General features: G+C 41.1%; 2 protein-coding genes across 7 annotated transcripts; one reads left to right on the top strand and one right to left on the bottom strand.

The window, feature by feature from the left end:
* Positions 1-3,156: 3,156 nt before the first annotated feature.
* On the bottom strand, positions 3,157-6,022 carry LOC121552747 (rhomboid domain-containing protein 2-like). The gene is made up of 4 exons (XM_041865774.2): positions 5,657-6,022; positions 4,687-5,091; positions 4,323-4,470; positions 3,157-4,075 (listed from the first exon to the last, which is right to left on the bottom strand). Exons 1-4 carry the CDS (start codon positions 5,841-5,843, stop codon positions 3,586-3,588), a joined length of 1,230 nt encoding a protein of 409 aa, XP_041721708.1. The 5' UTR covers positions 5,844-6,022; the 3' UTR covers positions 3,157-3,585.
* On the top strand, positions 6,014-10,596 carry LOC121564409. 6 transcript variants are annotated; one of them, XM_045211382.1, is made up of 11 exons: positions 6,014-6,610; positions 6,799-6,856; positions 6,937-7,011; positions 7,152-7,190; positions 7,327-7,401; positions 7,730-7,831; positions 7,915-8,058; positions 8,142-8,234; positions 9,455-9,895; positions 10,025-10,161; positions 10,328-10,596. In XM_045211382.1, exons 2-11 carry the CDS (start codon positions 6,803-6,805, stop codon positions 10,371-10,373), a joined length of 1,206 nt encoding a protein of 401 aa, XP_045067317.1. In that variant the 5' UTR covers positions 6,014-6,610; positions 6,799-6,802; the 3' UTR covers positions 10,374-10,596. The 6 variants fall into 6 exon arrangements, with proteins under 6 accessions (XP_045067317.1, XP_045067320.1, XP_045067316.1 ...); XM_045211385.1 differs by having other exon boundaries at positions 6,795-6,856; positions 9,455-9,751; XM_045211381.1 differs by having other exon boundaries at positions 6,795-6,856.
* The last annotated feature ends 1,492 nt before the right edge of the window (positions 10,597-12,088 follow it).

Below are 12,088 nucleotides of genomic sequence, written 5' to 3'. Positions count from 1 at the left end.
CAGACATTTTCCATCCACACAAAAAGCTTATTTCTCTCAAATTTTGTGCACGTGTAACCACGCCAGCCCAGGACCTCCACATCCGGCTCCTTCACCTGTGGGATCGTCTGAGACCAACCACCCGGACAGCTGATGAATCTGTGGGTTTGCACAACAGAATAATTTCTGCACAAACTGTCAGTAACCGTCTCAGGGAAGCTAATCTGCATGCTCGTCGTCCTCACCAGGGTCTTGACCTGACTGCAGTTTGGCGTCGTAACTGACTTCTGTGGGCAAATGCTCACCTTCGATAGCAACTGGCATGCTGGAGAAGTGTGCTCTTCACGGATGAATCCCGGTTTCAACTGTACCAGGTAGAAGTCAGCGTGTATGGCGCCATGTGGGCGAGCGGTTTGCTGATGTCAACATTGTGGACAGAGTGCCCCGTGGTGGTGGGGTTATGGTATGGACAGGCATAAGCTACGGACAATGAACACAATTGCATTTTAAATCGATGGCAATTTGAATGCACAGAGATACCGTGACGAGATCCTGAGGCCCATTGTCGTGCCATTCATCCGCCACCATCACCTCACGTTTCAGCACAATAATGCACGGCCCCATGTCACAAGGATCTGTTCACAATTTCTGGAAGCTGAAAATGTCCCAGTTCTTCCATGGCCTGCATACTCACCAGACATGTCACTGATTGAGCATGTTTGGGATGCTCTGGATTGACGTGTACGACAGCGTGTTCCATATCTGAATTCCCAGTCATGTGAAATCCATAGATTAGGGCCTAATTTATTCATTTCAATTGACTGATTTCCTTATATGAACTGTAACTCAGTAAAATCTTTGAAATAGTTGCATGTTGCGTTTATATTTTTGTTCAGTGTAGATTTGGTCCACGCGCTCCTTTTAAGGTTATGGAACATTTTGGAATAAACCAATAGATTTTTTTATAAAATAGAGTGCAGACCTTCATTGTTTCCCATCAGATTAGAAAAATTGGAGATATTATACATTGAATGTTACACATCGTTTTTGTAAGTGAAACTAGGCGCAAACAGAGGTGATTATGATATGAAATATTGCCTCTGGACGTTTATCATGCTGTGAAGATCCCCACAAGGCGATAAAAAAAGTAATATATTGTAAATTAACTCCTGAAATGTCTACGGCATTGAAAGCATTCTATATTTGCATCTTTAAATGTATTTACAAGTTCAACATGGCTGCCTATTCAGATGCACGAAGGTTGTGTAAATACAGAGAGCAGTGCAAGATTAGTCAAATATGCATACTAGTAGCACATTCATATTGTACCATGTACTGTACAATTCCTACATTTAAATTGCAGTAACTGTTTAGTCATTGAGCCTTGTTCTTCATCGGTTCATTAAACGAAAAGGTTGTAGATTAAATGGTGGTTTACTGTAAAAATGCCCAGGTGTTTTTTTCTCATGCTCTCCCACTGTAAGGCTTAGTACCGACTAGTTATGTTTAGCTGGACACTACCACGGCATTTAGGCAATGCAATATGTGTTGTATTGTATGTGCACTTGCAGTACAACATGAATACATCTATTAACTGTCATTTATGTGTGTTCTGATAATCACTAATTCTGGGATATGTATATGTAAGAACTTTATCTAGTTTTATTTTCTTATGCTGATGGTTGAAAGCCTAAATACAAAATATTTACTTCAATTTTCTGAGGTTCTGTAACCGTATGAAATAGAATCAAGTGGATGATATACGGGTGATGTTCAGCAGTCTATCATTTTAGCACGTCATTTTGTGTTTCTTTTAATAGAGAAACCCTCAACTATTGTAGTGATACAGAATCAAATATGGTATGGTACATGTTGTCATTTAAATAAGAAATGTGCCTTTTTAAAATTGACCTGTGTTACATGACTCTTACCACTTGATCCAGTTTTATATGCAAAATAGCTATTTGTATATAAACAGTAACTTTAAAGCATGCATTTGTAAAGAAATAATAAATGGAGATCATTGATTTGCTTTATTTAGTCTTGGTTGTCATTTATGGCTTCTCTTTACTGTGCACGACTAGTTAATTTTCCAAAGATTACATCGTAATCTGCCCTTGTAGCCCACACTCTTGATCACCTCACCCACTTGTCCCCTGCTTCTGAATTTCCAAAATTTTTGAACGATGCATTGCAAAACAAACTGAATGTAATGGATCTAATTTAGTGGTGAGTGGATGCTATTTTGTATTTTATTCTAAGAACACAGATACCTTAAAAGAAAGGTAGGTGCGTGGATCAGAAAACCAAACAGTATCTGGTGTGACCACCATTTCCCTCAAGCAGCACGACACATATCCTTCGCATTGAGTGTATCAGGCTGTTGATTGTGGCCTGTGGAATGTTGTGTCACTCTTCAACAGCTGTGCGAAGTTGCTGTTCATTGCTTGCCCATATCATAACCCCACCGCCACCATTGGGCACTCTGCTGGTCCTGGGGTGGCGTGGTTACACGTGGTCTGCGGTTGTGAGGCCGGTTGGACGTACTGCCAAATTCTCTAAAACGACGTTGGAGTCTGCTTATGGTACAGAAATGAATTTTAAATTCTCTCGCAACATCTCTGGTGGACATTTCTGCAGTCAGCATGCCAATTGCACGCTTCCTCAAAACTTGAGACATATGTAGCATTGTGTTGTGTGACAAAACTGCACATTTTAGAGTGGCTCTTTTATTGTCCCCAGCACAAGAAGCACCTGTGTAATGATCAAGCTGTTTAATCAGCTTCTTGATATGCTACACCTGTCAGGTGGATGGATTATCTTGGCAAAGGACAAATGCTCACTAACAGAGATTTAAACAAATTTGTATACAAAATTAGAGAAAGAAGCTTTTTGTACGTTTGGAAAATTTCTGGGATCTTTTATTTCAGCTCATGAAACATGGGACCAACACTTTACATGTTGCATTTATATTTTGTTAAGTGTAGTTAAGGGGGAAAAACTGATAATACATTAGTGTGATAAAAATGTTTAGTTTGAACTAAAAACTGTTCTGGTTTACTAAGGGTTTTGAAAAACGTTGTTTTAATCTAGGTTGTATAAATCAAGAGTACCAAGAGATTTGTCTACCGTATGTGTAAAAAAACACAAAGTACAAAACACACAAGCCAAAAGGAGTGGTCTTACAATCAACTGACAAGCAAACCCTTTATTGCATTGATTTGACCTTGAACATTCAGAGCCTGCTTGTATATTAAAACCAAAAACATCAGTGAAGAAAAAGTGGACCTTCAAGTACTGCCTCAAAACACTTGTCCAAGCATATTACATCTCAATGTATAACATGAGACAGAAAACACATTGAATGACAACTATGGGCTCGATTAAATCCGTATCGCCGTAGTTCAGAGCTATAGCGGCTTATAACCACACTGACATTTGTATTTTTTAATGTTATTAGTTATACCAAGAGTTGACGTTTTTACAAGGATTGTGATTGCTGAAAATAGCACGCTTGAAATGTAAATGTAATTTCCGGTCTTCGCGAACATTGCCTTTACATTTCAATCGAGCTATAGCGAGTTTTGCCGTTACGGATTGAAGTCATCAATCTGTCAGTGAAGACACAGGTGCTCCTGGGTGAACCATCACAGATTCTGGCAGTGACTCCGGCATCTTTGCTGTGAAACTCTGGGGGGCACTGACAGACACAGACAGTGGACTGAGGTGGGAATGTTGAGAATGTGGATGTTGAGCCACTGGAGCCCAGTGACTGCTGGTTTGAGAGGCAGATGCATGCCCATGACTGAGTCCATGGCCGAAGCTGTGTTCGTGACTATGTCCATAACCTTGGCTGTGGCTGCAGCTGTGTCCATGTTCGTGACTATGTCCGTGACTTGGCCCAAAGCTATGCTTGAGGCCATATCCATGGTTGTGTCCGTAATAACCTGAGAGCTGAACAGGGCTCCCCTGTGTATAGTAGGAGTGGGCCCAGCCTTCAAATGTCTTTGGTGTGGTCTCGGTAGCCTGTAGGTTGGAGGTAAAGGACACTGGAGCGTAGGCTTGGACTGGGTAGGAGCCTGGGGTTGGAATGATTCTGCAATCAATGAGAACGTGGACAGAATTCAGAGAGCCTATCTATACCAGTAATTCTCTATCTAATCATGGGGGACCACTAGGTGCCTATTGTACAGTATTCAATTACAGCTGAGGATCATCAATTATAACTGCACCTCATTATACTGTAGTACATTATGTGCTCTGGCTTGCACACAGCAATTGTTATTTAATGACCTCTTGTCTTGTCTGATAAATGATATGTCTGGTGCTTTCTTAGTACTCACGGTGGGTGGACCGTCTTCCTTCTCTCCTCTGTTGATGCAGGGACATACAGGACACCAATGTTCCTCAGCAGCCTGAAAGGCATCTTCTTGTCCAGCACTGATGCCCTGGCATCGGACATGTCCAGAAGTGAGAGCCAGCCCTTTCCGTCTGTTTCACCAGTGCAAGTTAAGGAGAATGTGTGACGCAGTGATGCAATATTTTTTCTAAACAAACATGCCATAATGTTCAGCAGCAGGATTCATATACAACACCTATAACCTATTACCACTTAACTACACTACTAAGCACACTTATAAAGCTGTGACATACTGCAGAGGAGTGTATCAGTTATTTTGAACCACAATGAGGTTGGAGTAAGGATACAGATCCCCCCTGCGATGATGGCGATGGCATTGCAAAGGAAGACAGTGTGTGGGACCAAAAGTGTTATGATGAACAGAAACAGCCAGGGCAGGGCTAACATGGGTACAGTGACCCCGAAAAGAAAGCCCTTAACCATACGGGAGTGCACTGTGGCCATACCCATAAGGGAGAGGGACACTGGAATGAACCCCTCCACCTGGTTCTGGGCAGATGCACCAAACAGTAGCAGACCCAGTATGGTGTACAACACCCCTGTGCTGATAGAGAGCAGCAGAAACATGAGGAGGAACCGAACAGTGCCCACACTCTTCTCAATGCCTCCACAGAGGGGCACCAGAACCCCAATACTGAGGAGTAGCTGGGTCACTGTCTTGTGGTGGAAGGAGTATGTGATGAGCTTGTGCACTGCAAAGGAAGAGGAAAGGATTAAAACATAAATTATAGGGTTGACAGACATAAGCTACACTGGTGTGTTGTGCTGTAGCCTACTGCTGTAGCCTACTGGCACCATCTGTTACATTAGCTATAAGTTTTAATAATAATAATAATGTGGTCCTCTGTAGCTCAGCTGGTAGAGCACGGCGCTTGAAACGCCAAGGTAGTTGGTTCGATCCCCGGGACCACCCATACACAAAAAAATGTATGCACGCATGACTGTAAGTCGCTTTGGATAAAAGCGTCTGCTAAATGGCATATTATTATTATTATTATTATTATTATTATAATAATATGCCATTTAGCAGACGCTTTTATCCAAAGCGACTTACAGTCATGCGTGCATACATTTTTGTGTATGGGTGGTCCCGGGGATCGAACCCACTATCTTGGCGTTACAAGAGCCGTGCTCTACCAGCTGAGCTACAGAGGACCACCATTCTAGCAAGCTAGCTAACGTTACAACACTCTCATACAAAGTAGCTACTGAGCATATATAACTGTTGATTCACTCAGACCCTCCTAGCTAACTTACCATGCCCATTGCCAAAAACTGTCGTTCCAAGACTGAAGACATCCTCTGATAAACCGAAATATGTAGTGACAGTAAACAAAACAAATGATACTATAATGACAGCAACAATACCACTCGTGAGCCTGAACTCAGGAGTAAAACTCTTGAACCTCTGAACCATATGTTTTAAAATTATTCGGGATATCATTTTGATGACCAATGCATATTTGTCAAACTAGTACTTGGATAATCAAGCACAATAATCAATCAACTTTTCCTCCAATATTGCGCAACACTTTAGCCAGATTGTAGGTAGCTAGCTAGCTAGAGGTTCCCACTAGATAACACAGCCACAAAGTACAAATAGGCTATATCGTAAAAATTAATGAAAACAAAAATAGGCTTTTTGGTCTTAATTTAAGGTTGGGCATAAGGTTAGCAGTGTGGTTAAGTTTAAAATCAGAGTTTAAGAAGATGAATTGTAGAAATAGGCGGGCAAGCTTGCTAAGCAAAAACAAATGTACTGGACTTCCGCATTTGGATTCGTCACAACCACAAAGTTGCTCAACTGTTGCTCAGATCATCAAGTGCTGCATTTGAAGACACTGCCACCTGCTGACATGTGCCTCAAATGTGATGATCAAAGAGTCCTCTACAGCCATTTCAGTTAGATAGCTAGATAGATTTTATTTGACAGTTATAAATTACGACCAGGGGGAGATACCACCAGTCCAGTCCCATACAAGCCTTTCCTGTGACGTATTATGCGCGCCCATAAAACTGTGACCTATTGTGACGTAACCAAGCATAAATTCACTACATAAACTGTGTTCAGCTTTGATATCATCAGTACAATCGCTTTCTTCAGTAAGGTTGTTTCAGGTGCATAGTCTGCCCTAGCTGACACTGTGCAGAGAATAAATACTACGATTGGAAACGGTTGGATAGACCCGTCCTTGGAGTTTAGAACGTCTGGTAGGCTCTTACATTCTTTGGTCCCAAATGGCACCCTGTAGTGTACTACTTTTGACCTGTGCCCATTGGGCTCAGGTCAAAATAAGTGCAATATATGGGCACTGGGGTGCCATTTGGGACATGCCTTTATGCGTGGGCCAGGATATGTTTTGTGCCAATCAATTGATGGAAATGTATCCCTCAGAAAGCAAGATGAATCATAATGATGAGAGAATCAAAAGAGCTTTAAGGCGCCGCCCTTATGTGGTAAATATCAAATATATATATATATTTAAAAAATCTTCTGTTTTTGTTATCACCTTTTAAATGGAGTGTTGTGTTGACAGTTGAATCCAGTGAGGGTGAACACCCCTGATTCTGTGATGTGGCCAACCGGCAAAGTGCGCAGAAGGCCAAGGCCTGTAAGTCAAATCTGACCTGAAAACAATAACACATAAACATTAGTTATGCTGCATGTACAAACTGCAGTTATCACAGTAAAAGCAAGTGCAGATATCCCTCCTTATCTAACCACATTTGAAATGGAATATTGTCTTGACAGTCTACATCAGTGCAGACCCCTCAGATCCACAAAAGGCCTGTATGTCACATTCAAATCAACCACATAACAGTAGCTACTTAAATTATTTATTGATAGCTACATCATTTATTTCCAAGTTATTTCCAAGGCCAAAATGAGCAAAAGAGTGTTACATTTTTTTCTTTACTGTTCACAGCCAATCATTGTGAGCTGTGGGCAGGAACAGACATCTGGGGATGGATGGGACATCAATCCAGAGCCTCTTAGCCAGGTCAGACATCTCTGCTGTTCCCATAGAGACAGAACAGATAGATCAATCTGTTGATTCATATGGCCATTTTGGTTGGCTTGGTTGAATTGACAATCATTCATTAGAAATGCTAAAGAATCCTACAGTATGGAAAGTCTTTAGCCCTATCCCTAATGTTATGGGAGTTGCATTTATTGCATTTCAATACACTTGCATTTTCAATTACCCATAAATTACTCACTACTTGTACAACTATGTTGGATTGCCTAAATATTCAACATTTTCTTGACAGTCAATGCCAGTGTATTCTATGGCTGCCCTAAGTACATGCCTTTGTCTGTCTCCTCAGTCTGGAAGGGTGACTCGGCTGATGGATAGAAATGATGATGGGGTGATCTCATCCTCCAACTCTGACATCTCTATCTACTCCTTCACTGACTGTGAATCTGAGGTAAGACAGTTGTACACCATGTCTTTGTTGAGTGACATCACTGTAAAGAGATTAGTCTCTGACTAGTTTACTCTGATACACAGTCTGATGATGAGGATCATGAAAGGAGGACACCACCGCTGAAAGTGAAGGATGAGGAGGATGGAAAGCTGACAAGGCTTAAAGTGAGGGATATGGTAGAGGACGACGATCTTTCTCTCCAATCCTTCGATGAGTCAGACTTTCTGGTATGTTCTGCAGCATGTATTTGAGTAACTCTTTGACTGAATGTGAAGAATGGACTATGACCAACTAGCTCTATGACACACAGCGTGATAATGGCAATGATGCCTCTGCTGAGGACAGTCCAGGGCCTTCAAAGGAACCACTGAGAAAAGGGGCTTCACTGAAGGACCCTCGACTGGTAGGCTCTTACGTGTGTGTGTGTGTGTGTGTGTGTTAGTGGTGCGCGGGTCAGCTGTTTGTTCAACCGAACCCACCCGCAATTGCTAATAACCCAGCCGCAACCGCCCGACTATATGTGATAAAGTGAAAATCTGAGGCCCGCACCTGACCCTAACCCGCAAATATAGAACACCGTCAGAACGATTTCTTAGCAGGGGGTGCAGGATTTTTTTGTGCCTAATTTGGATATCTTTCTGCTTATAATTTCCAACATTTTGGTAGGCTATTTGTTAGTCAACTTGTCTATAATTAGAGAGAAGACTAAATAAACCAAAAACGTTTAGGGATCAAGAAGAAAATGCAATAACTCAAGAAAAAAAGGGAAACATTTTCTGTGCAAAATTTCCAAATGACATCAGTTTGACGGGTTGAAAACGACCAGACATGTTTCTGATAAGATTTCAGTTTGGCTTGGATGCACATTTTATGTGGTTGAAATATTATCAGCTTTTATGATGCTGATAAAGCAGTCCCTAGCTGCGCATTCGCATTCCCTCAAGATGCTGAAAGAAATCATATTTCTCCACTGCTGTTCCCGAGTCAAAATAAAGCCTACATTTGGTGTAGCCTATCATTTTACTGCAAGAAATGCTTAATTCTGCAGGAGTTAATATTAAGACTGTGAGAGGTTAAAGATCTACAGTCAGTGTCCAGATTTCAGTTTCCATTTAATCCATCTGAACAGTAGGCTGTTTGTTCCCTTGACGTGCCATAGGCCTATTTGAATCCCCCTCTTGTGACTGTCGAATTTCTATAGTGCCTCACAATCATCACACATAACATAGGCACTGCCATCATCCTCTTTTAACACTTCACCAAATATTTTCCAAACATTACTTTTCTGGCCGTCCCTTCTTTATTTTCAACTTTCCATTTCGTAGCTTTTCTCTTATTGAATTAAAGCGTTTGGTGATTGGTGTGTAGTCTATCTGGCGCGCGTCAAGTTATGCCCTAAAGTTTAGGCTTACGCACTAATGCCAAATAGCCTATAGATATAACTTGCACAATAATTATACATTTATGGATTTTTTAATGTATTGTTTTCTGTTTATTCAACAATATTTCATGACCCTAAATCCGCCGCCCTGTGGATATAACCGTGGGACTTCTGGTTATGAGTCAACCCGCGCATCACTAGTGTGTGTCACATCTCAATTGTTTGACCCTATGTCTGTACAGATTATTGTGGCGAAACCCAACATCCCTGTCATTGTTGCTCCGCATGCTGTGGAGTACTTACCATACCACCACAGCCCTCGCCTGGCCCCAATCACCAACCTGAGCGAGAACGGTAGGAAGCTGCTCCAGAAAATGTCAGGAGTGGCCCCACAGGTGAGAGGAAATACAGAAAGCCCTTGCCTGGCCCCCATCACCAATACAGGAAGCCCTCGCCTGGCCCCCATCACCAACCTGAGTGAGAACAGCAGGAAGCTGCTCCAGGAAACGGCGCAGAAAATGGCAGGAGTGTACCCACAGGTGAGAGGAAATACAGAAAGCCCTTGCCTGGCCCCCATCACCAATAAAGGAAGCCCTCGCCTGGCCCCCATCACCAACCTGAGTGAGAACAGCAGGAAGCTGCTCCAGGAAACGGCGCAGAAAATGGCAGGAGTGTACCCACAGGTGAGAGGAAACAGGAAGGGGATATTGGCCATATGTCCTACAGTATATCATAACTCTAGATATTGTAGCTCAAGAGTAGAAAATAGCCATAAGCTTATATTACTTTATCTCCTTGTCCACATTATTCAGGAAGGGAAGGTCAAAAGGAAAAAGGGCAAGGCAAAAAAGAGAGTGAAGCAAGAGCAGGCTAGTAACATGAAGCAGGTGGAAAATGTTGGAGAAAGTAAGGAGGACAAGAAAGAGGAAAAGAAGAGTCTGAGGAAGAGGTGAGGAAATAGAAGAAGGAGAAGTAGAACATAACAAGGGCATTTTTGAGATTTATAGAAATAGAATGAGGTAGAGAATTATAGAAATAGAATGAGGTAGCAGAGAAAGAGCAGCTATCTGATGTGTAAGTGAAAACTACTATTTATTCTCCTGTTTGATTGACAGGTTTCTCCAGTGGCTGCTGCCCAAACTTAGATGTTTGAATAAATAATGGCCATCTACTACTACAACACACACACACACACAGATATTTTGAGTATTGCTTACTCCTCCAATACACACAGAAACTTAATTTCAGACACAGGAACTATGTTTAGAAAAATACACATATTGGTCTCGTTCTAATATTTTGAGACATGCACTATTCTTTAAAATAAAAAAACTACAAAAAATGTTTGAAATATGCATTTTCAATAAAGCTTTTGAAATTGCAATTATTTGTGTCAGACTGTTTTTTTGTTCTTCATTAATTACAGCAAGGGAACAATTATTGTAGTGACATTACATGACATGTTATGTACCAGTGGGTGTTTTATATTCTGCTGTCCTGCACTGGATCCCACTGTAGGTGGCAGTAGTGCACAAAATAGTTGGTTTGCTCACCAGAAACCCAACCAGGCAGAGAGACTATTGTTACCATGCAACGAGCAGATGCTTCAGTGCAGGGTTGCCATGTCCGCAGTTTTGCTAACATTTGGGCTACTTTGAAAACGATGTCGCGGGGGGTAAACATGGCATTTCTTCAAACAAAACATATTTTTCACTGTGACCTGCTGCTGACTACCAGGCAGTGAGCAGGCAGGTTGTTACTGAATGAGCAGTAGGAAGGGGGAGGGCCGTGTTTTTGTGTGTGTGTTTTAGAGCCACAGCAGGCAGCTGAGTCACCGGCCATCAAGTATGCTATTAATTTGTATGCCATTGTAGGATACTGTAGCCTACCATTTGATACAATAAATATGTTGAAATTAAGATATCACTGGAGTCATTGCAAGTCAATTTGTGCCACTTGTGTAGCCTACCTGGAGCTGGCAAACGGATTTAATAAATAGCCTATAACTTTAAGCATATGTTTTCGTTTCAGTCTCCTCCATCTCCACTAACCGAAGATAATTGTATATATTTTTTTCTATTAATGATGTAAAATAAACAGTTGTACAGAAAGACTCTTCTGAAGGCCAAATTACAGAGGAGGAACTTCTTGATGCAATTAAAGCCTTTAAGTCTGGGAAAACTCCAGGGTTGGATGGCATACCAGTCGAGGTATACCAAACCTCATTTGATATACTCAGAGGACCCTTATTAGCATGTTTTAACCACACCTACAAAAATGGTAGATTATCAGATACTCAACAAGAAGGTCTGATTTCATTATTACTGAAACAGCATCCAAGTGGTAAATATAAAGATCCGGTCCATTAAAAAAATTGGAGGCCCCTTAAAGTTCAGTGTTGTGATGCAAAAGTTCTAGCAAAATGTATAGCGTATAGAATTAAAAAGGTATTGTCGGGTATTATTTATCCTAATCAGACAGGTTGTTTACATGGATGATACATTGGAGATAATATAAGACAAGTATTGGAAACAATAGAACACTATGAAATATCTGGGAAACCAGGCCTGGTATTCATAGCTGACTTTGAAAAGGCTTTTGATAAAGTACGACTGGAATTTATATATAAATGCCTGGAATAAATTTCAATTTTGGAGAATCTCTTATAAAATGGGTTAAAGTTACAGTATGTATAGTAACCCTAGGTGTAAAATAGTAAATAATGACTACTTCTCAGAAAGTTTTAAACTGTCAAGAGGAGTAAAACAAGGTTGTCCACTATCTGCATATCTATTTATTATGGCCATCGAAATGTTAGCTATTAAAATCAGATCCAACAATAATATCAAGGGGTTAGAAATCAAGGGCTTAAAAAC

This window comes from Coregonus clupeaformis, chromosome 36 (genome assembly GCF_020615455.1).
Source record: "Coregonus clupeaformis isolate EN_2021a chromosome 36, ASM2061545v1, whole genome shotgun sequence".
Lineage (NCBI taxonomy): Eukaryota > Metazoa > Chordata > Actinopteri > Salmoniformes > Salmonidae > Coregonus > Coregonus clupeaformis.
The sequence above is the reverse complement of the archived record's forward strand: the minus strand, read 5'-3'. Positions and strand labels throughout refer to the sequence as shown.

Bases quoted from the DNA above. Each gene is read 5' to 3' on its own strand.
- LOC121552747 (XM_041865774.2), bottom strand. From the start codon at position 5,843: ATGATATCCCGAATAATTTTAAAACATATGGTTCAGAGGTTCAAGAGT. The intron at 4,471-4,686 runs GTATCCTTACTC...CTGGTGAAACAG, and splicing joins CATCATCGCAGGGGGGATCT to ACGGAAAGGGCTGGCTCTCA. The intron at 4,076-4,322 runs GTGAGTACTAAG...CATTGATTGCAG, and splicing joins AGGAAGACGGTCCACCCACC to AATCATTCCAACCCCAGGCT.
- LOC121564409 (XM_045211382.1), top strand. From the start codon at position 6,803: ATGAATCATAATGATGAGAGAATCAAAAGAGCTTTAAGGCGCCGCCCT. The intron at 8,059-8,141 runs GTATGTTCTGCA...TATGACACACAG, and splicing joins TCGATGAGTCAGACTTTCTG to CGTGATAATGGCAATGATGC. The intron at 9,896-10,024 runs GTGAGAGGAAAC...CACATTATTCAG, and splicing joins TGGCAGGAGTGTACCCACAG to GAAGGGAAGGTCAAAAGGAA.